Source organism: Leucoraja erinacea, chromosome 5 (assembly GCF_028641065.1).
Source record: "Leucoraja erinacea ecotype New England chromosome 5, Leri_hhj_1, whole genome shotgun sequence".
Lineage (NCBI taxonomy): Eukaryota > Metazoa > Chordata > Chondrichthyes > Rajiformes > Rajidae > Leucoraja > Leucoraja erinaceus.
Window position 1 is genome coordinate 85,080,745 of NC_073381.1, and position 24,902 is coordinate 85,105,646.

At 43.2% G+C, this 24,902-nt stretch overlaps 1 protein-coding gene across 1 annotated transcript in view; it reads right to left on the bottom strand.

Annotated features, from left to right (window-relative positions):
- Positions 1-24,902, bottom strand: part of LOC129697508 (dynein axonemal heavy chain 8-like) — a 641,267-nt gene that overhangs the window by 465,584 nt on the left and 150,781 nt on the right. The window contains 2 exon segments of the mRNA XM_055636144.1: positions 3,235-3,354; positions 17,503-17,602. Coding sequence (XP_055492119.1) covers positions 3,235-3,354; positions 17,503-17,602 — 220 coding nt within the window.

Below are 24,902 nucleotides of genomic sequence, written 5' to 3' on the forward strand. Positions count from 1 at the left end.
GAGTGCAGAGGAACAGACGGATAGAGCTCTTAATGATAGCGGAGTCAAGGGATGTGGGGAGAAGGCAGGAACGGGGTACTGATTGTGGATGATCAGCCATGGTCACTGTGAATGGCGGTGCTGGCTCGAAGAGCCGAATGACCTCCTCCTGCACCTATTTTCTATGTCGACGACCCGAAACGTCACTAGTTCCTTTTCTGCAGAGATGCTGTTTGACCTGCTGAGTTACGCCAGCTTTTGTGTCTATCTTCTATTGATTCTCCTTTGTCTCTTTTATTCCCTTAAAAGTCTCCAACAGATTTGTCAGGCATGATCTCCCCTTATCAAAACCATGCTGACTTTCTCTATTTTATCATGTGCTACCATGTTCCCCGAAACCTCATCCATAATAATGGACTCAATAGCTAAGCAGCCTATAATTTCCTTTCTTTTGTCTCGCTCCCTTCTTAAACTGTGGAGTAACATTTGCAATTTGTCAGTCACTGGAACTATCTAGTGATTCTTGAAAGATCACCACTAATGCCGTCACAATCTCTGCAGCTACCTCTTTCAGGACCCAGGGGTGTAGTACAACTATTCCAGGTAACATATCCACTTTCAGACCTTTCAGCTTCCCCAACACTTTCTCCTTAGTAACACAGCGACTGAACTCACTTCTGCCCCCTGACTCTCTTGAATTTCTGGCACATTGCTGGTGTCTTCCACAGGGAAGTGTGATGTAAAAATTATCCCCACCCATAACTATCTTGACTACTGACCCACTGACTCCCACAACTATCTCAACTACGATCTTCAACACCCTGCTTCCTGCAAAGACTCTATCATCTACTCCCAATTCCTCTGTCTACGCCGCATCTGTGCCCAAGATGAGGTGTTCCATACGAGAACATCCCAGATATCCTAATTCTTTAGGGAACAGGGGTTCCATTCTCCCATCATAGATGAGGCCCTCACTGGGTACCCTGCAGCTCTGCCCTTGCTCCCCCTCCCCCAAGTCGCAACAGAGATAGAGTTCCCCTAGTCCTTACCTTCCACCCCATCAGCCGTCGTATACAACACATAATCCTTGGAAATTTCCTCCACCTCCAACGGGATCCCACCACTAGCCACATTGTCCCATCTCCATCCCTTTCCACCTTCCTCAGAGACCATTCCCTCCGCAATTCCCTGGTTAACTCATCCCTTCCCACCCAAACCACCCCCTCCCCATGTACCTTTCCCTGCAGCCGCAGAAGATACAACACCTGTCGCTATACCTCCTCCCTCGACTCTGTCCAGGGACCCCGACAGTCCTTTCAGGTTAGGCAGCGGTTCACTTGCACCCCCTCCAACCTTATCTACTGTATCCATTGTTCCAGATGTAGACTCTTATACATCGGCAAGACCAAACGCAGACTGAGCGATTGTTTCGCGGAACACCTTCGCTCAGCTCGCGTGAACCAACCTGATCTCCTGGTTGCTGAACACTTTAATTTTCCTTCCCATTCCTACAGACCTTTCTGTCTTTGGCAACAGCTTACAAACAGCTTACAATGGCCCGTTTCCTTTATCATTGTAACTTTTTTGCATATCTTTCATTCATTGTTCTCTCCTCAACACCGTCTATATCTCTTGTTTCTCTTATCTTGAAGTTTGAAGAAGGGTCTCGACCCGAAGCGTCACTCATTCCTTATCTCCAGAGATGCTGCCAGTCCCACTAAGTTACTCCAGCTATTTGTGTCTATCTTCGATGCAAAAAACGTATTCAGTTCAACCACTATTTCTTTGTTTCCCATTACTACTTCTCCAGCATCATTTAACAGCGGTCCAATATCTCCCCTTGCCTCATTTTTACTCTTTATATATCTGAAAATATTTTGGTATCCTCTTTTTTACATTATTGGCTAGCTTACCTTCATATTTCATTTTTTCTCTCCTAATTGCTTTTTTAGTTGCCTTCTGATGTTTTTTTAAAAAGCTTCCCAATCCTCTATCTTCCCGCTAATCATTGCCACGGTATATGTATCTCTTTGCCTTCCTTTATCAGCCTCGGTTGCCTCATTCTCCTCTTGGTATGTTTCTTCCTCTTTAGGATAAAAAGATCCTGCCGTTTCCAAATTACTCTCAGGAACCCCTGTAAATTTTTGCTCCACCGTCATTCGTGGTGGGGTCCCCATCCAACCAACTTTAACCAGCTCCACATCATATCAAATGGCGGTGCTGGCTCGAAGGGCCGAATGGCCTACTCCTGCACCTATTTTGCTATGTTTCTATGTTTCTATGCCCCTTTACTCAACTGTAACACCGATACAATCGATTTTAGCTTCTCCCTCTCAAACTGCCATTTGAATTCTATCATATTATCATAACTGCCGCCAAAGTATTCCCTCAGCTTAAGCTCCCTAATCAAATCTGCCTCGACAACTTCATTCACTCATACCTTCCATCTCAACCTGTTCCTTTCAACTCCTGCAACTACAGGAGATGCAATAGCTGTTGCACTTAATCTACCACGGACTGCCAACTATTTTAATTTCATTTCCCATTCCCGACTTTTATGTCCTTGACCTCCTCTATCATCAGTTGAAGCTGGAGGAACAGCACTCATATTTTGCTTGAGTAGCTTACAACCCAGTCACAAAAACATTGAATTCTCAATTTTTAAGTAACCCCCCCCTTCCCCATTGCTCTTTCCTGTGCCCCCCACTATCTATTTCTCCCACTATTCTGCCCCTCTTTCCCCAACCCCCCATCACCTCCCAACAGTCCGCTTCCACCTACTCCCCCCACCCGCCTTTACATATCACTCCACTTCTTTCCTTATCTCACACCCTTTTGTTTCCTTTCAAATCTTGCCTTTATCCACCCATCTGTCAATCAACCCCCACCCCCACACCTAATGTATACCCACATAACATTTACCAGGCTTTGTTTCTCAAGGCTTGGTTACTTCAGCTCTTTGTGCTTTGCTCAGCACTCCAGCATCTTCAGTTCCTTTTATTTATCTGCTTGTTAAAATCTAAATTAGAACCATCAGATGTCTGCTCTAATTTCTGGCAGTCACTTCTGATGATTGTTCCAGTTGTGCTTACAGAATCCCAGTGACCTGAAGATTTCTAATACCTCATCCTGTGATTTGGATGGAGATATTTTCAATGCAAAATGGCATCTTGAAGCACAATGCAAATAGAATTCCAAAAGCAAGATCCCAGATGTGTTATCAAACAGTTAAATAAGTTTTGTTAACAAACTTACATAGAAATAGTCAATGGGATCAAATATATGTCTGAAGAGTTGTCTTGACCACAGTATCTTTCCAGCAACAGGAGGCATGTCTCTTGCAAGAGGTGGGTTGTCTTTAAAGGCAAGATAATGCTGCAAAGACGTCAAAATGGCAAAATCAACAAACTTAGAACATAGAACAATATAACACAGGCCTTTTGGACCATAGTGGTGAGTTTATCGAACAAGTCGGTTTATTAGCGATGTACATAGTGTGAGCAAGCCCAAGCTGCTACAATACGCTACAGTAACTGTAGGATTTTTATACCCTCATGACACAATGGTTGCTTGGGGAGTTGAAATAAACCATCATTAATCAATGTCTCTGTAATCTTTCAGCTTTGTCTTTTCCCAGAGTTAACTTTAATCTTATGTTTCTTGTTGTTTAGAAATCTCCCTCCCATATATCTAACATGTAGATACTATAAATGTCCAGATTCTACTCGCCAAATGGAGTCCCCTTGCAAAAGACGTTGTTTGTTAGCCTTTGGAAAACTTGCCTGCTAAACACAGTAACCAAGAGTACCAGGCGTATACTGGCCCTATCCCCAAACTCTTTCTCCATTACACTGACGACTGTGCTACCTCCTGCACCCATGCAGAACTCATAGACTTCATCAACTTCGCCACCAATTTCCATCCTGCACTCAAATTTACTTGGACCATCTCTGGCACCTCCCTCCCCTTTCTTGATCACACAGTCTCCATCTCCAGGAAATAGACTATTGACTGACGTCTATTACAAACCCACTGACTCCCACAACTATCTCGACTACACTTCTTCCCACCCTGTTTCCTGCAAAGACTCTATCCCCTACTCCCAATTCCTCCGTCTACGCTGCATCTGCGCCCAGGATGAGGTGTTCCATACCTGGACTTCCGAGGTGTACTCATTCTTTAGGGAATTGGGGTTCCATTCTCCCATCATAGAAGAGGCCATCACTCGTGTCTCCTTGATACCCTGCAGCTCTGCCCTTGCTTCCCCCTCCCCCTAGTCGCAACAGAGACAGAGTCCCTCTAGTCCTTACCTATCACCCCATCAGCCGTCACAAACAACACAAAATCCTCCAAAATGTCCGCCACCTCCAACGGTATCCCACCACCAGCCACATTTTCCCATCTCCACCCCTTTCCGCCTTCCACAGAGGCTGTTCCCACCTCAACTCCCTGGATAACTCATCGCTTCCGACCCTAACCGCCCCCTCCTTAGGTACCTTCCCCTGCAACCGCAGAAGATGCAACACCTGTCCCTATACCTCCTCCTTCGACTCTGTCCAGGGCCCCCAAAAGTCCTTTCAGGTTAGGCACAGGTTCACTTGCACCTCCTCCAACCTCATCTACTGTATCCATTGTTCAAGATATGTGCTCTTATACACCGGTGACACCAAACATAGACTGAGCAGTCGCAGAACACCTTCGCTCAGCCCGCCTGAACCTACCTGATCTCCCGGTTGCAAAACACTTTAATTCTCCTTCCCATTCCCACACAGAGCTTTCTGTCCTAGGTCTGCTCCATTGTCAGAATGAGGCTAAACGCAAATTGGAGAAACAGCATCTCATATTTCACTTGGGCAGCCCAGTGATATGAATATTGATTTCTCTAACTTCAGATAACCCCGACATTCCCTCTCTCTCTCTATCCCTCCCCCACCCAAGTCACACTAGCTTCTCGTTTTCACCCAACTAACAGCTAACAATGACCTGTTTTCTTTATCATCGCAACTTTTTTGCATATCTTGCATTAATTGTTCTTTATCTATCTATATCATAGAAACATAGGTGCAGGAGGAAGCCATTCGGCCCTTCGAGCCAGCACCGCCATTCATTGTGATCATGGCTGATCGTCCCCTATCAATAACCTGTGCCTGCCTTCTCCTCATATCCCTTGACTCCACTAGCCCCTAGAGCTCTATCTAACTCTCTATTAAATCATCGTCTACATCTCTCGTTGCCCTGATCTGTAACCAGTTTGAAGAAGGGTCTTGACCCGAAGAGTCACCCATTCCTTCTCTCCAGAGTTGCTGCCTGTCCCGCCGAGTTACTCCAGCTTTTTGTGTCTATCTACAGTGACCAAGAGCAGCTGTAATGTAAGAATGCAACAGATAAAAATCTAGACAGAACTACAAAGGACTATTCCCCCCCCACCACCATTAAGAAAGCCTGCTTCTCAGCAGAATGTTTGAGCATTAGTTATTTTAACTACATTCTATTTTGGCCATTTTCCCATCATGCTCCCCAGTATGTGAGCTCCAAGGACAACCAAACTATAACCGACTCATCTTCCTTATAATTCTCAAAATCCCCGACAACAGCATCTAATACCTTCTCTTCATCAGCATTTTTTGTTACATCACAAAAAATGTTCTCGGTTTATTGTATTGTATTGTATTTTAATGACCACACAGCCAGGCTGGTGGAATTTGTTATTAGTACAGCTCGGTACAGGTTCCAACATTTCATCAAACATTAAACATATAGCATAGATATACATACAAACAGACGCATTACATAATACATAAGGGCCATGCTTATTCTTATTCCTCACCGTACAGAGTTTAAAATGTTAATTGCAGTGGGAATTAAACTGTTTTTAAAGCGGTTTGTTTTTGAGGCAATTGTCCTGTAGCGCCTCCCAGAGGGCAGTAGCTGAAAGGCATAGTGTGCAGGGTGAGTAGGATCAGAGACGATCTTGCGGGCTCTGTGTAATGTCCGTTTGTGGTAAAGTGATTCAAGGGATGGTAGGGGTAAGCCAATAATTTTAGATGCTCTGTTGATGATGCGCTGTAATTTCTTCCGGGGGAGAGTGAGTCGAGACTGCCGAACCAGACTGTGATGGATGAAGTGAGGATGCTTTCGATGATGGCTGTATAGAAGCGGAGCATGAGATGAGACCTTGCTCTGAACTTCCTGGGCTGTGACTTATGATTTACTTTTAGTAAAGAACCAGAGAACAGAGGTTGCAGGTGAGAGGGGGAAAATCTATATTACTAAAACTAAGATCTTGACCACTTCCTGTCTTTCTGTTTTGTGATTTTAGAAAGAATGCCGCCACTTACGGTGTGTTGTTTGGCCACCTTACTCAGAGTCCCCCTCCACTGCGCTGGACGAGAGGGTTTTTCTCATCGATGAAAAATCAAAGAGTTATTAATGTTTTAAAAAATGTTGCCACTCTCTCTGCTGCTGGTGGCAGGGGGGAGGGGCTATAAAACCTGGAAGTGCCGTGCCTCACCCAGTCTCTGCGAGATGGGAGAAGCGAGAGGGTCACGTCTCTCTGAACTGTGAATAACACTGAACGCATGTCAACTCAACGGTGAGTCCCCTTGATGTGGTTGTAAAACTTTGCAAAATTGGTGGTCTTGCTTCTAAAATGGTTGCAGAAAATGTATTGGTTCTAAGATGTTTGCAAAATTGTTTGTCTTGCTTCTAAAATTGTTACAGAAAATATATTGGTTGTAAAATGTTTGCAAAATTGTTTGTCTTGCTTCTAAAATGTTTTCAGAAAATGTATTGGTTCTAAGATGTTTGCAAAATTGTTTGTCTTGCTTCTAAAATGTTTGCAGAAAAATGTATTGGTTGTAAAACGATTGCAAAATTGTTTGTCTTGGTTTTAAAAAATGTCTGCAGAAAATGTATTGGTCGTAAAATGTTTGGAAAATTGTTTTTCTTGCTTATAAAAAAATGTTTACAGAAAATGTATTGGTTTGTAAAATGTTTGCAAAATTGTTTTTCTTGCTTTAAAAAAAATGTTTGCAGAAAATGTATTGGTTGTAAAATGTTTGTAAAAAGTGTTTGTCTTGCCTCAAAAAATGCTTGCAACAGTTTTTGGATGGATAAAGCGTGAATAAACGTGTGTGTGTTTGTGTGTTTGTGTGTTTGCAGAAAATGTATTGGTTGTAAAACGTTTGCAAAATTGTTTGGCTTGGTTTAAAAAAAATGTTTGCAGAAAATGTATTGGTTGTAAAATGTTTGCAAAATTGTCTTGGTTTAAAAAAAATGTTTGCAGACAATGTATTGGTTGTAAAATGGTTGCAAAATTGTTTGACGGTTTTAAATAAATGTTTGCAGAAAATGTATTGGTTGTAAAATGTTTGCAAAATAGTTTGTCTTGGTTTAAAAAAAATGTTTGCAGAAAATGTTTTTGTTGAAAAGTGTGCAAAAAGTGTTTGTCTTGCGTCTAGAATGCTTGCAACAGTTTTCGGATGGAAAAAGCGTGAATAAACATTTTATTAGATAAGCACTGTGTTTAATTGCAAAATTGGCGTTCATTCCGTGACTTCTGCTCAGTGGCAAAATGGAGCTGAGTGCGTCATTTCCGGTTCGTGGCAAGACGCCGCTGAGTGCAGAAGGCCCAGAGTGAAGACACCGTTGAATAACTCAAGAGAGCTTACTACTCGGTCTATGTTTGTTGGACGTTATTTAAAACACGGTTTTGCTTCAGCAGCAGCCTCTACAGTAGGCTTTAAACGTTTGAATCATTCGGTTTACACGCTGTATGTTTACCACGATCTGAAATTACTTGGCATTTTAGTATTGGTGTGAGTGTATGTGTGTGAGTGTGTGTCTGTGTGTGGGTGTGTGTGTGTGTGAGAGTCTGTGTGTGTGTGTGTGTGTGTGTGTGTGTGTGTGTGTGTGTGTGTGTGTGTGTCGGTGTGTGTGTGTGTGTGTGTGTGTGTGTGTGTGTGTGTGTGTGTGTGTGTGTGTGTGTGTGTGAGTGTGTGTGTGTGTGTGTGTGTGTGTGTGGGTGTGTGTGTGTGTGTGTGAGTGTGTGTATGTGTGTGTCTGTGTGTGTGTGAGTGTGTGTGTGTGTGTATGCGTCTGTGTGTGTGTGTGTGTGTGTGTGTGTGTCTATCTATGTGTCTGTGTGTGAGTGTGTGTGTGTGTGTGAGTGTGTGTGTGTGTGTCTGTGTGTGTGTGTGTCTGTCTGTGTGTCTGTGTGTGTTTCTGTGTGTGTGTGTGTGTGTGTGTGTGTGTGTGTGTGTGTGTGAGAGGCTGTCAGTGTTTGAGAGTCTGTGTGTGTGTGTGTGGCTGTGTGTGTGCGCGTGAGAGTCTGTCAGTGTGTGAAAGTCTGTGTATGTGTGTGAGAGTCTGTGTGTGTGTGTGTCTGCATTTCTGCGTGTGTGTGAATGTGTGTGAGTCTGTGTGTGCATGTGTGTGTGTGAGTCTGTGTGTGAGTCTATGTGTGAGTGTGAGTCTGTGTATGTGTGAGTGAGTCTGTGTGTGTGAGTCTTGTGTGTGTGTGTGTGTGTGTGTGTGTGAGTGAGTGTGTGTGTGAGTCTGGGTGTGTGTTTGTGTGAGTGTGTGTGTGTGTGTGTGTCTGTGTGAGTGTGTGGCTGTGTGTGTGTCTGTGTGTGTGAGTGTCTGCGTGTGTGTATGTGTGAGGTGGAGGGTGTGTGTGTGATCAACAAATAACAAATAGTACAAATAATATAGTCCACCCCACGCCGACAGCCCCCACCTCAAAAAAATTTTTTGCACAAATTCTTCAGTGAGTCCAGAAGATTGAGAATTACAACAAAATGATGGAATTCTTTAATTTGCCACAACCAAGAAACGGAAGGATGCACCTTGATGATGACAATCCAGAATTGCTGCAGGAATTGCAATACGATAGAACTGAACAACAGCAGTTTGTTCAGGAGAATGGGCCTCTGCTGAATGCTGAACAGAGAGCAATGTATGACCAGGTGGGCAACTCCTTGAAAAGGAAGCTCCCTTCAATGCTTTTCATTGATGCACCAGGAGGAACAGGAAAAACATTTATCACCAATTTGATCCTCTCCAAAGTTCGAGGTCAAGGTGATATGGCTATTGCTGTAACATCCTCTGGGATAGCAGCTACATTAATGCCTGGTGGAAGAACTGCACATTCTTGATTCAAGATACCCATCCAAGTGGCCGAGGATGCATTCTGCAACATCGAGAAGAACTCTAAGACGGCACATTTCATGAGGCAAGTGAAACTCATTGTTTGGGATGAATGTCCAATGATTAGGCGAGAAAGCTTTGAAGCGGTGGACAGAACTCTTCAAGATGTCCGCAGCAACATTAAGTCTTTTGGCGGCATTCTGATTGTTTGTTGTGGCGATTTTCGACAACTCCTTCCTGTGGTGAAAAGGGGAAATGATGCTGGTGTTGAAAATGCCTGCATCAAGTAATCCTACTTGTGGAGGCTTTTCACCAAGTTTCAATTGCACACAAATATGCGATTGACAGAGGGAGAAGGCAACTATTCTCAATTTTTGTTGAAAGTTGGAGAAGACTAGATTTTAAAGAATGAAGACTATGAAATTGAAATCCCACAAGACATGCTTCCATCAGCAGAAACACTGGAGGATTGTATTGATTTAATCTATCCTACATTTGACAATCCTGCAGAATTATTCTCCAACAATTGTATCTTGGTTCCTCACAATGATACCATGAGAAGGACCAGACGCATCATGCATCAGATGCTTCCTTGGAATCGTTAAGGAGTACTTTTCTTTCAATGCTGTCACTGACGGAACTCATGATACTCGCTTACTAACAGAATTCCTCGATTCACTCGAGCTCTCTGGATTACCACCACACAATTTCTAGTTGAAAAAAGGATCACCAATCATATTAATGAGAAACTTGGAACCGCCAAAGCTATGCAATGAAACGAGGATGACTGTGGAAGAGTTACACAATAATCTGACCATTGGAAGAATCAAGATGGGAGCCTTCAAAGATGACATTGTTCTCATTCCTAGGATAGCACTCAATTTAACAGAAGGTGAAGACATTCCCCTTCAGCGGACCCAATTCCCCATTCAATCAAGTTTTGCTATGACGATCCATAAAGCACAAGGACAAACAATGCAAAAGGTGTTGATCTACCTCGACAAACCGGTATTTCAGCACGGACAACTATATGTGGCTCTTAGCCGTGGAAAGATGAAGGGAAATGTCAAAGTTTTCCTGAAGGATGGAACATCGACCAAGAATGTTGCCATTAAAAGCGTGCTTCGTTGAATGATGACTTCTGAGATAAATTCTCAGATTTTCTTTGTTAAAATTTGACCGCACAATCTCTCTATATTAAATTTGTCTCTTTTTTTTAATCAACAGCAAAGGGACATAATGATGCAGTGAGCAGCAACAAGAGACAACAATAAATAACTTAATAATTCTCATCTTTAACATTTAAATTGTTGTTATGTTAAGAGTCATTCACATTTTAAACTTTAATAAATCCTTTTTCCACTTTTCATGCCTGCATGTTATTCATCACAATTGAAACCTAATTGGCAGGAATGGCTGCTCTGTGGGAGAGCCAGTAAGAGTGCATGGGGGGAGGTTGTGGGGAGATGGACTGAATGCGTGGGGGGAAGGGGAATGGCAAGGTGCAGAGTGGGGGTCTGAAGGGAGGAGGGGTGACTGAATTAACTTCCACCACACCAGCCGTGAGTGACTGCACTGCCAGCCTACCAACCCTGAGTAAGTGAACTGCCAGCCCACCAGCTGTTAGTGACTGAACTGCCAGCCCACCAGCCGTGAGTGACTGCACTGCCAGCCCACCAGCCCTGAGTAAGTGAACTGCCAGCCCACCAGCCATGACTCACTGAACTGCCAGCCCAATAATCCATTCAATCCACCCTCTCCCCTTCTCTCTCACGGAGTCTGTCACCTATTTTGGGCAGAATTTCTGGCAGTTTCTCAGCTGCCGGCCTGCCAGGTCTGAGTGACTGTACTGCCAGGCCTCAGTGACTGAGCTGCCAGCCCAAGAATCCATTTGACCCACAATGTCCATACTAGCCCTCTGGAAACCAGTCCCTTCAGCCCACAACACCTATACTAGCGCAATGGTTTTTTGGATCACGTTTCAAATCTATCAACTACAAATTATTCCAATGTGTTCCCCAATTCAATGAGCATATTCATCTTTTTCTGATCATTGTTTCCAATGATGCCCAACAGCATTCGGAAAACTGACTGCCTTTTTGTTGCTGGATATAACTTTCCAAACAACTTAGTAAGAATTATAGTGGGATCTTGATTAGCTGGGCAAGTGGGCCGAAGAATGGCAAATGGAGTTTAACTCGGGTAAGTGCGAGGTGTTACATTTTGTGAAGTCAAATCAGGGCAGGACCTTCACAGTGAACAACAGGCTCATGGGAAATGTTGTTAAAAAAAGGAATCAAATAATACAAGTACATAGACACAAAATGATGGATGTTTTGTCACCTATTCCCTTTCTCCAGAGATGCTGCCTGACTAGCTGAATGACTCCAGCATTTTGTGTTTATCTTCAGTGTAAACCAGCATCTGTGGTTCCTTCCTACACAGTACAAGTACATAATTCCATGAAAGTGTTGTAGGTAGATTTAGTGGTGAAGAATGCTTTCGGCTCACAGGGAATTCAGTATAGAAGGTTGGGCCATCTTCGGTTTAAACCATCATCGGCAGTCCCTTCTTAAACATAGAAGTTGGGATGTTATGTTACAGTTGCACTATACTTTGCTGAGGTAGCTCTGAATATTGTGTTCAGTTTTGGTCACCCTACTCTAGGAAAGATGCCATTAAGCTGGAAAGAGTGCAGAGAAGATCTACCTGGACATTGCCAGGACTCGAGTAATTTATTCCTTGGAGCTCAATGGCAGGCTAGTACTTTATTCCTTGGATAGTGATCTTATAGGGGTGTATAAAATCCCGAGGTGAATAGATAGGGTGAATACGCTGTCTTTTTTTACAGGGTGCAGGAATCAAGAACTAGAGGGAGAGATTTAAGGTGAGAGATTTAATTGGAACCTGAAGGGCAACTTTTTCACACACACAGAGCAGTGGGTATATTGAACAAGCTATCAGATGAAAGAGTTGAGGCAATTAAAAAAAATATTTAAAAAACATTTGATCAGGTACATGGCTAGGAAAGGTTTTGAGGTATTCAGTATGGTCCAGGTGCATGCAAATGGAACAAGCTTAGATGGGGCATCTCTGTTGGTCTTGATGAGTTAGGCCAAAGGGCTTCTTTGCATGTTATATGTCCCTATGACTAAGGATGTAATGAAACCTATATACTGAACTTATTTTAGGATATGGGTGAAGGCAAACTTATAAATAAGCAATGTTTTTTTTGGATCAAGTTTCAAATCTATCAACTACAAATAATTCCAATGTGTTCCCCACTTACTCCAGTTTTGATCTTGTTCGCCACAGCTCATTCCAAGCTCACTTCTTGCAAGACACATTATTTTTCAATTTCCAAGCTTATCAGGTATTTTAATGACACCTATAATGCCAATATGCCAAATCTACATTTTCAAATTTCTAACTTCAAGTCTCTAAGAATTAATACATTATATCAAGCTGTCTATCCCAACTGCCAACAATTCATCCCTTTGACATATGTACATTTTCAGGCGCCTTTTAATGAAGTGCCGCATGAGAGGTGAGTATGCAAAATGAATGTATATAGAATTGAGGGGTAATATACTGTCATGGAATAAAAACTGGTTGGCACACAGAATCCAAAGCATTTGGGTGTCTGGTTGTAAATAATGTGTACTGTAGTCTTGGGATTGAGACCCAATTATTCACATTATATATTAACAATTTGGATAAATAGAATTAATATATTACTTAATTTGCTGACTATGTGAAACTCAATGGAACTGTAGCAGAGAGAATGCAAATAACTAATCTAAACAAGATGAGTGAGCAAGTAAAGTCAAGGCAGATGCTCCATAGCAGGAAAATTAAAAAGGTAGTGTCTTAGTTAGATAAGAGAAATGTTGATGTAGAAATTGATTTGTGTTGTTGTGCACCATACAATGAAAGCATACATGCAGATTCAGCAAGCAATTAGCAAGGCAAATTATATGTTTGCCTTCATTGCAACAGGAATCTACACCGTGAACAGTGAAAACAGTGTATTAAATTAATAGTCTAATCAGTTTCCTCAGTTGATACCAACAGCAGCAAACATCACTAGCATGACCATCAATGCACAGGAAAAGGAAACGAGGGAGATAGCTTAATGAAATTTAAATAGATAGTGTTCCGCAAATCTCACTAAATAGAGGATCCTATAATGCAGGCTTTAACTTGGAGAAAGTTATAAGAAAACATGCTATGATGAGAACTCATTTACCTACACAGGAAATAAATTATGTGAATGAGGGCTGAAATGCTGGTTAGACTTCATTTGAGGAAGAGCCAAATGGCTCATTCGTTTGTTCTGATCAGAGATGGGAGTGCAGAGGATTAGGCATTCATTATTGAAATGGAAAGGATTACGACCTTTAGAAATGTGTACATAAAAAGATAGAAGTTGTGAAAGGGTCACAGATTAAGGAAGGAAAGATCACAAGGAGAAAAATCATAGTCAAATTAGTTCTATGGAACATAGAATTTGGAAGGTTGAGATTAGCAACAGCAGTACTGTTTGTGGATCTTTAGAAGGATAGAGATGTTTAAAGGGGCTAGGTTTTAGAAGTTTTAGAAACAAATGATCCACAGAATACACCAGCAAATAATGCCCTATTTTTATTGGTATGGTCATGGTCCAAGGAAAATAGGACTTGTCGGAGAGAAAACAAAAGCGCCTGTGGTGTAAATAGTGAATATTAACCCCCAAAAAATGGAAATATACGAGCAGGTCAGGGAATCACTTGAGACTGCAGATGTTAGAATCTGAACAAAATAAAGAGAGCTGCTGTCTGGTACTCTACGGATCAGACACAAGCACGGAGGAAAATACCCATTCATTGTTTTGGGTTATAACCCAACATAGATCATAGAACATAGAAGAGCACAGCACAAGAAAAAGATCTTCAGTCCAATATGATGAACAGGATGCCAAACACGATGCCAAAAATCACCATCACATAATCCATCTTCCTCCATTCCCTACATATCAATATGCCTATCCAAAAGTCTCTTAAATGCTACTATTGTATCTGCCCTCAACCACCAACACGAGTAATGCATTCCAGGCACTCATCACCCTCTGTATAAAATACTTGCTCCACACGTCTCCTTTAAACTTTGTCCCTCTCACCTTAAAACTGTGTCCTCTAGTATTTGATTTTTCCATCCTGGGAGCGAAGTTCTGACTGTCAACCATATCTATGCCTCCCATAATTTTCCCGTAATCTCTCGCGGTCCAGAGAAAACAATCCCAGTTTGTCCAAACTCTACCTGTAGCTAATACTTCCTAATCAGGGATCATTCTGGTCAACCTCCACTCCACCCTTTCCAAGGCCTTCACATCCTTCCTGTGATGGAGCGACTAGAAATGCACACAATACTCCAAATGTGGCCGAACCAAAGTCGATAAAGCTGCTTCACAATTTACCGATTCTTATACTCAACGCCCCAACCTATGAAAGCAAACATACCATATGCCTTCTTTATCAATTTATTTATGTTACCTCTTTCAGGGAATTAAGGACTTGGATCCCAAGATCCCTCCACAACAATGCTGTTAAAGGTCATGCCATTAATTGTATAGTTTCCCCTTACATTTCACCCTCCAAAGTACAAAACCTCACCCTTGCTCAGAATAAACTCCATTTTCCATTTCTCTGCCTATTTGTATCGCTAATCTGTATACCTCGACAGCCTTCCTCACAGTCCGTGGCCACAGTAATCTTGGTGTCATCTGCAAACTCACTGACCAACCCGTCTATGTCCCAGAACAGATCCTGGCAGAACTCTATGGAGCGAAAGTTCTCCCGGTGGCTCAGCATTTCAACTCCCCCTCCCATTCCGAATCCGACCTTTTTGTTTTTGGCCTCCTCCATGGCCAGAGTGAGAACCACCAGAAATTGGAGGAGCAGTTTCGCTTGGGCAGTTTGTACCCCAGTGGTATGAACATTGACTTCTCTAATTTCAGGTAGTTCTTACTGTCTCCTCCCCTTCTCAGCTCTCCCTCAGCCCTCTGGCTCCTCCTCTTCCTTTCCTTCTTCCCGCCCCCCCATCAGTCTGAAAAAGGGTTTTGGCCTGAAACATTGCCTATTTCCTTCGCTCTATAGATGCTGCTGCACCCGCTGAGTTTCTCCAGCATTTTTGTCTACCTTCGATTTTCCAGTATCTGCAGTTCCTTCTTAAACATCCTGGCAGAACTCTACTGGTCACAGACCTCCAGCCTGAACATTGTCCTACCACCACAGCTGTCTTCTATCAGTAAACCAGCTCTGAATACATACAGCCAAATCATTGTTAATTCCATGCATCTTAATGTTCTATATTAGACTACCATGGTGGATCTTATCAAACACTGCACTAATATCTATCTAGATAGCACCCATTGCCCTACCCTCATCGATCACCTTCACCATCTCCACAAAAACTCGATCAAGTTAGTTTGAGGCTCACCGGTCTATAATTCTCTGGTTCTCGCTACTTCCCTTCTTAATTAAAGGAACAACATTAGCTACTATCCAGTCATCGGGGACCTCGCCAATGTCTAGTAAACAGTGGTAATGCTCCCACAATCTGCCAAGAACCTCAACACCTCCTCTTTCTTAATCTCAAACTGCCCTTGCATATTAGTATTCTCTACACTGATCTCACTGTCCTCCATGTCCTTCTCCTTGGTGAAAACGGATGCAAAGTACTTGTTTAGTACCTCTCCTGCAATTTGATACTTTCAGCTGCGATGAAAGATGGGAATTAGCCAGCCCAAAAAGGTAGGGGAGAGAAGTGGGGCAAGAACTAACACGCAATAGGTGGATACAGGTGAGGGGTGGTAGATTTGCAGGTAGGAACCAGATTGGGGGGGGGGGGGGGGGGGGGGGGGGTAGGATGAAAATAGGAACAGAGGCTGGAAGGTGATAAGTAGAGAAACAAAAGGCTGCAGATTCTGGAGTATTGGGGAAAGGATAATACTGGACCAAATATGGGAACAATAGGGGCAGAGGTGATAAATGGAGGGTGGGGGATGGGGGGGGGGGGGGGGGGGGGGGGGGGGGGGGGGGGGGGGGGGGGGGGGGGAGGCACAGGAAAGAACTTAGTACTTCAAATTGGAGTTTATTCTGATCAGATGCACGCTTCCAGATGGTGCTGTTCCTTCAGTTTGTATGTGGCTACACTCTGGTAATGGAAGTGGCCCAGGACTGATAGGTTGGTATGCAAATGGGAAGAGTTAAATGTTTAGTGACCGGGAGATTCAGCAGGCCTTGGCAGACAGAGCACGTGTTTGGCAAAACAATTGTCTGATCTACCTCTGGTTCTGCTGATGCAAAGGATCTCACACCAGCAGCATCAAATGGTGAAGATGAGACCCTTCCAGGGTAAGCAGAGGTTCACATGGTCCTCGTCAAATCGCATCAACTGCATTCACAGCTCCTGATGTGGTCTCCTTTACATTCAACACTTTGTGTTCTGGTGCAGATAGGTTAAGGCGGGTCAGGTGCTCCCAATGTGGCCTACTTCATATCAATGGGACCAAGCGTTGACTCTTTCAAATTATACCATTCCTCTACCACCTCACTTCCCACCCCTCCACCAACCCCAGTATGCACAGGTTAATTCCACCCCACCAGTACCCTCCATTCCACACTCACCTCTCAACCCCGAATCCCCTACTTCCCTTTTATTGGCCCTCTTTTCCACCCCCCGTCCCTCAACCCATATCCCTCCCTCTAGCTTTACATTTCCCTCATCCTCTTTTCTCCTTATCTGACACCCTTTTGTCTCCTTCTCAGCTCTAACCTTTGTCACTTAATCCACCAATCTGTCAGTCACCACATTCTCACCTGTATCCACCTACTGTATCTCTTACCAGGCTTTATCCCATATCCAACCTCTCTTTTCCCGCTTTCTTCCCCCTATGTCAATCTGGCTGAAGAAGGGTCCTGACCCGAAATAGCAAATGTCCAAAGCATCCACAGATGCTGCCTGACCAGCACTTTATGTTTTGACAAAGTTAGATTAAGACAGAGCAGGCGATAAGATACACAGTTAGCGAGACATTTTAAAGAAACATTGTGAGAAAGGAACATTGCATATTAAGAATTAGAAACAATGAGAAATCAGTCTCCCTGACTTTCAAAAATTCTACATTTATTCCATAGAAATATTATTTTTCCCTTTTACATTGGGTCTCATTGTGGCAGTCGAAGAAACCGTAGGCAAACAGGACAGTGGAATTGAGGATTACAGTGCCACAAAAGATTCCACTAAAGTGCAAGAGATTTTTTCCTATTTCTTAAGTGTACATTTATAAATAGATAAACTGAAATGTAATATCACAGTGTGCACATAAATTCTTACCTTTTTAATGAACATTAACTCGTTAGCGTAGTGTCGAAGGATCCGTTCAATTGTTGTTTCAATTTCTGACTCGAGGGATGGAATATTCAAATTCTGAAATCTATGTTTAGCACAAATAAACCACAATCCATTATAAGGAGCGTCATGATGGTCAAACATTATTCCGGCAATATAATTTTTAAACATCTATTTTATTTTTCTTAAAAAGCAGTCTAAAAATTACAAATTCCATTTCCTTCTTTTCAACTTAAATGTAAACACACCTACATTACACAAATGTAAACCTACATTTTAAATAACAAAATATTATTATTTCACGGTCAAACTCCCTTGACAGTCAATTATTTAATTTAATCCACCACCTCAACATATGATAAAATGATTGATAATGTGCTTCTGCCAGCAAGACGAGTGTGTATCTGGACTTTCAAAAAGCCTTTGACAAGGTCCCACACAAGAGATTAGAGTGCAAAATTAGAGCGCAAGATATTGGGGGTAGGGTATTGACATGGATAGAGAACGAGTTGGCAGACAGGAAGCAAAGAGTAGGAATTAACGGGTTATTTTCAGAATGGCAGGCAGTGACTAGTGGGGTGCCGCAAGGCTCGGCGCTGGGACCCCAGTCATTTACAATATATATTAACGATTTAGACGAGGGAATTAAATGTATCCCCCTTGGTCAGATACTCCATCCACCCTTGGTCAGATACTCCGCCACTTCAATCTGGACTTCCACTGTTTTGCTGATGACACCCAGATCTACCTTGGCACCAAATTCCCCCACAAGCCCCCCCTCTCCCATATCAATTCCTGTTTGTCAGTTATAAAAACCTGGATGCAACATAATTTCCTCAAACTCAACAGCGATAAGACAGAATTCCTCCTAATAGGCTCCAAAGCCACACTCAATAGCCCCACTCTCACCATCGACGGCACCACCGTCTCCCCATCTCCCCAGGCCCGCAACCTTGGCGTGATCTTTGATTCCACCCTCTCCCTTGAGCCTCACATCCGCCATGTCATTAAAACCTCCTTCTTTCATATCCGCAACATCGCCAAACTCAGACCCTCTCTCACACCGCCCGCTGCTGAAAGACTCATTCGTGCCTTTATCTCCTCCTGACTGGACTATTGCAACTCACTTCTCCTTGGCATCAGCTCCACCTACATCAACCGACTCCAACTGGTCCAGAACGCAGCCGCCCGACTCATCACCTATACCAAATCCTGGCATCACATCATTCCAGTCCTCAAACAACTTCACTGGCTTCCCATCTCCCACCGGATCACCTACAAAATCCTGATCCTCACCTACAAAGCCCTCCACCATCTGCCCCCCCCCATATCTCACTGACCTCCTTTCCCCCTACCAACCCTCACGGACCCTCAGATCCACATCAGCTGGACTCCTCTCCATCCACAAGTCCAACCTCCGCAGTTTTGGGGACAGAACCTTCTCCAGGGCAGCTCCCAGGCTCTGGAACTCCCTCCCCCAACATCCGCAATTCCTTGTCCCTCACCATCTTCCAGTCCCACCTCAAGACCCATCTCTTCACCTCTGCTTATCCTTAGCCCCACGTGCCGTCCCTTTTCATCTGTGCATTAATTGTCTCATACTGTGTTTTGTATTGAATTCTGTATTTACTTTGTGTACTAGTCACGTCTCTACTATTTATTACATTCTCCTTACATGTTTTTCCTCTACCTGCTAAATTTTTGTAAGGTGTCCTTGAGACTCTTGAAAGACGCCCATAAATAAAATTTATTATTATTATTATTATTAAATGTGACATCTCCAAGTTTGCGGATGACACAAAGCTGGGTGGCAGTGTGAGCTGCGATGAGGATGCGATGAGGCTGCATGGTGACTTGGATAGGTTGGGTGAGTGGGCAGATGCATGGCAGATGCAGTATAATGTGGATAAATGTGAGGTTACCCACTTTGGTAGCAAGAACAGGAAGGCAGATTACAATTGTAAGGGGAATAGATAGGCTTTTCTGCGGCAGCAAACGAGACTCCAGGATGGTATGTTGCCTCCCTGGTGCAAAGGTCAGGGATGTCACTGAACGGCTGCAGAACATTCTGGAAGGGGAGGATGAACAGCCAGTTGTCGTGGTGAATTTAGGGAGCTAGGAGATAAACTTAAAAGTAGGACCTCAAAGTAGGATCTCTGGATTACTACCAGTGCCACGTGCTAGTCAGAGTAGAAATAGGAGGATATTGCAGATGAATACGTGGCTTGAAAAATGGTGCAAGGGGGAGGGATTCATATTTCTAGGACATTGGAACCAGTTCTGGGGGAGGTGGGACCAGTACAAACAGGGCGGTCTGCACCTGGGCTGGAATGGAACCAATGTCCTTGGGGGAGTGTTTGCTAATGCTGTCGGGGAGGATTTAAACTAATGTGGAAGGGGGATGGGTGCATGAGCAGAGAGACAGAGGGGTGTAAAATGAGGGTAGAAGCAATAGGTAGCAAGGTGAAAAGTAAAAGTGGCAGGCAGATAAATCCAGGGCAAAAATCAAAAAGGGCCACTTTTCAACATAATTATGTAAGGGGTAAGAGTGTTGTAAAAACAAGCCTGAAGGCTTTGTGTCTCAATGCAAGGAGAATTCGTAATAAGGTGGATGAGTTGAATGTGCAGATAGTTATTAATGAATATGATATAGTTGGGATCACGGAGACATGGCTCCAGGGTGACCAAGGCTGGGAGCTGAACATCCAGGGATATTCAATATTCAGGAGGGATAGACAGAATGGAAAAGGAGGTGGGGTAGCGTTGCTGGTTAGAGAGGAGATTAACGCAATAGAAAGGAAGGACATTAGCTTGGAGGATGTGGAATCGATATGGGTAGAGCTGCAAAACACTAAGGGGCAGAAAACGCTAGTGGGAGTTGTGTACAGGCCACCGAACAGTAGTAGTGGAGTTAGGGATGGCATCAAACAGGAAATTAGAAATGCGTGCAACAAAGGTAAAACAGTTATAATGGGTGACTTCAATCTACATATAGATTGGGTGAATCAAATTGGCAGGGGTGCTGAGGAAGAGGATTTCTTGAAATGTATGTGGGATAGTTTTCTAAACCAACATGTAGAGGAACCAACGAGAGAGCAGGCTATTCTAGACTGGGTATTGAGTAATGAGGAAGGGTTAGTTAGTAGTCTTTTTGTGCATGGCCCCTTGGGCAAGAGTGATCATAATATGGGTGAGTTCTTCATTAGGATGGAAGTGACATTGTTAATTCAGAAACAAGGGTCCTGAACTTAAAGAAAGGTAACTTTTTAATGGTATGAGACGTGAATTGGCCAAGATAGACTGGCAATTGATTCTTAAAAGGTTGACGGCGGATATGCAATGGAAGGCATTTAAAGACTGCATGGATGAACTACAACAATTGTTCATCCCAGTTTGGCAAAAGAATAAATCAGGGAAGGTAGTGCATCCGTGGATAACAAGGGAAATCAGGAATAGTATCAAAACAATAGATGAAGCATTCAAATTAGCCAGAAAAAGCAGCCTACCAGATGACTGGGAGAAATTCAGAGTCCAGCAGAGGAAGACAAAGGGCTTAATTATGAAAGGGAAAATAGATTATGAAAGGGAAAGGGAAAGGCAGGGAACATAAAAACTGACTGCAAAAGTTTTTATAGATATGTGAAGAGAAAAAGATTAGTTAAAACAAATGTAGTTCCCCTGCAGTCAGAAACAGGTGAATTGATCATGGGGAACAAGGACATGGCAGACCAATTGAATAACTACTTAGGTTCTGTCTTCACTAAGGAAGACATAAATAATCTGCTGGAAATAGCAGGGGACCGGGGGTCAAATGAGATGGAGGAACTGAGTGAAACCCACGTTAGCCGGGAAGTGGTGTTAGGCTGCATCCCAGAGTACTTAAGGAAGTAGCCCCAGAAATAGTGGATGCATTAGTGATATTTTTTCAAAACTCTTTACATTCTGGAGTAGTTCCTGAGGATTGGAGGGTGGCTAATGTAACCCCACTTTTTAAAAAGGGAGGGAGAGAGAAAACGGGGAATTACAGACCAGTTAGTCTAACATGCTGTGGGGAAAATGCTAGTTATTAAAGATGGGATAGCAGCACATTTGGAAAGTGGTGAAATCATTGGACAAAGTCAGCATGGATTTATGAAAAGTAAATCATGTCTGACGAATCTTATAGAATTTTTTGAGGATGTAAGTGGATAAGGGAGAACCAGTGGATGTGTTATATCTGGACTTTCAGAATGCTTTCGACAAGGTCCTACATAAGAGATTAGTATGCAAACTTAAAGCACACGGTATTGGGGGTTCAGTATTGATATGGATAGAGAACTGGCTGGCAGACAGGATGCAAAGAATAGGAGTAAACAGGTCCTTTTCAGAATGGCAGCAGTGACTAGTGGGGTACCACAGTGCTGGGACCCCAGCTATTTACAATATATATTAATGAATTGGGAATTGAATGCAACATCTCCAAGTTTGCGGATGACACGAAGGTGGGGGGCAGTGTTAGCTGTGGGGAGGATGCTAGGAGGCTGCAAGGTGACTTAGATACGCTGGGTGAGTTGCAAATGCATGGCAGATGCAGTATAATGTGGATAAATGTGAGGGTATCCACTTTGGTGGCAAAAACAGGAAAGGAGACTATTATCTGAATGGTGGCCGATTAGGAAAAGGGGAGATGCAACAAGACCTGGGTGTCATGGTACACCAGTCATTGAAAGTAGGCATGCAGGTGCAGCAGGCAATGAAGAAAACGAATGGTATGTTAGCATTCATAGCAAAAGGATTTGAGTATAACAGCAGGGAGGTTCTACTGCAGTTTTGGTCTCCTAATCTGAGGAAAGACATTCTTGCCATAGAGGGAGTACAGAGAAGGTTCACCAGACTGATTCCTGGGATGCCAGGACTTTCATATGAAGAAAGACTGGATAGACTCGGCTTGTACTCGCTAGAATTTAGAAGACTGAGGGGGGATCTTATAGAAACTTACAAAATTCTTAAGGGGTTGGACAGGCTAGATGCAGGAAGATTGTTCCCGATGTTGGGGAAGTCCAGAACAAGGGGTCACAGTTTAAGGATAAGGGGGAAATCTTTTAGGACCGAGATGAGAAAAACATTTTTCACACAGAGAGTGGTGAACTCCTGGAATTCTTTGCCACAGAAGGTAGTTGAGGCCAGTTCATTGGCTATATTTAAGAGGGAGTTACATGGGGCCCTTGTGGCTAAAGGGATCAGGGGTATGGAGAGAAGGCAGGTACAGGATACTGAGTTGGATGATCAGCCATGATCATATTGAATGGCGGTGCAGGCTCGAAGGGCCGAATGGCCTACTCCTGCACCTAATTTCTATGTTTCTATGTTTCCCTGGGTTTTCTCTGGGTGCTCAGGTTTCCTTAGGTTTATTGGCTTCTGTAAATTGTAATTTGTCCCGAGCGTGTAGGATAGTGCCAGTGTACATGGTTGTCACTGATCGGCGCAGACTCGGTGGGCCAAAGGGCCTGTTTCCACACTGTATTGTATATACCAGAAAAACAAGAGCATCAAAAGTATGTGGAAATAGTGTGGTTACACAATATCATTAAAATTTCTGACTTTATTTCTGAACAAATTTGTGGAAGTTTTGCTTAATTCAAATTTTAGTTCAGTTTAATTTAGAAATACAGCACGGAAACAGGCCCTTTAGCCCTTCAAGTCCACCCCGACGAGCAATCCCCTCACACTTGCACTATATCACATACTAGGGACTATTTACAATTTATACCAAGCCAATTAACCTACAAACCTGTACATCTTTGGAGTGTGGGAAGAAACCAGAGATCCCGGTGAAAACCTACGCAGATCACGGGGAAAACGTGCAGACGCCATACAGACATCACCTGCAATCGGGATCGAACCCGGGTCTCTGATGCTGTAAAGCAGCAATTCGACTGCTGATCCACCATGTCGCCGTTAATTGGTTATCATGGATGGTTTTGCTGACTATTTATTTGCATATGTTGCGAGAGGAGCAACAACCGCAATCTTACTTAGTACTAACAGAAGTATCAAAAAGTAGCAGTTGAGGGTACTGCTTGTAGACCACTTTTAATGTGTAATTTCTTGAGCACCCTATCCAAGAGTATACTAAACAGAAAAAGGCCTTTCGAACAAGTCCACACTAACGTGCAAGCACCTATTTCTATTAATCCCACACCAATCTAATTATATTCTTCCCATTTGCCCATCAACAACCTCCAGATGCTAATGAAGAAACAAGGAACTACGGATGCTGGTTTACAAAAAAAACATAAAGTTTCGAGTAACTCAGTGGGTCCGGCAGCACCCTGGCAACATGGGTAGGTGACGTTTTGTGTCACGAGCCAGTGTGAAGAAGAGTCCCAACTTGAAACCCTATCCATGTTCAGGAATGCTGCCTGACACACTGAGTTACTCCAGCACTTTGTGTCTCCAGATGCTATTGCTTACACTTTTTTAAAAATTTACATAAGCCAATTAAACTGCGAACCCACAAAATTTTGAAATGTGGGTGAATACTTACTTTCAGTGACTGATGTACGAGCACACCCAAGTCTCCTTGCACCTCCCCTATTCCTAATCTGACAAGTTTCAGATTCGGTCCTCAGTCTCCTCCATTGTCAGAATAACTGTCCTCGGTCTCCTCCATTGTCAGAGTAACAAGATCTTCGGCTTCCTCTCACACTCCAAAGACGTACAGGTTTTGTAGGTTAATTGGCTTAGTATAAATGTAAATTGTCCTTAGTGTGAGTAGGATAGTGTGGGGATTGCTGGTCGGTGCAGACTCGTTGTGCCATTGGGCCTGTTTCCGCGCTGTATCTCTAAATTAAATTTATTTTTTAAACTAGACGGCCTCCATAGCCGTCTATGGCAATGAATTCCACAGATTCACCGCTCTCTGACTAAAGAAGTTCCCTCCCATCTTATTTCTAAAGATACGTCATTTTATTCTGAGGCTATGGCCTGGATTCTCCTGCTAGTGGAAACATCCTCTCCACATCCAATCTATCCAGGACTTTCACTTTTCGGTAAGTTTCATTGAGGTTCCCTCTCATCCTTCTAATCTCCAATGAGTAAGGGCCAGTGCCACCAAACGTACATCATATGTTAACCCAATCATTCATGGGAACATTCTCATACACCTCCTCAAGACCCTCTCCAACGCCAACACATCCTTCCTCAGATATGGGGGGTCAATACTGCTCACAATACTCCAAATGCAATCTGACCAGTGCCTTATAAAGTCTCAGCATTACATCCCTGTTTTTTTTTATTCTAGTCCTCTTCAAATAAATCCCAGCATTGCATATGCCTTCGTTACTACAGATTCAACTTGTAAATTAATGATTTGTGAATCCTGCACCAGCACTCCCAAGTCCCTT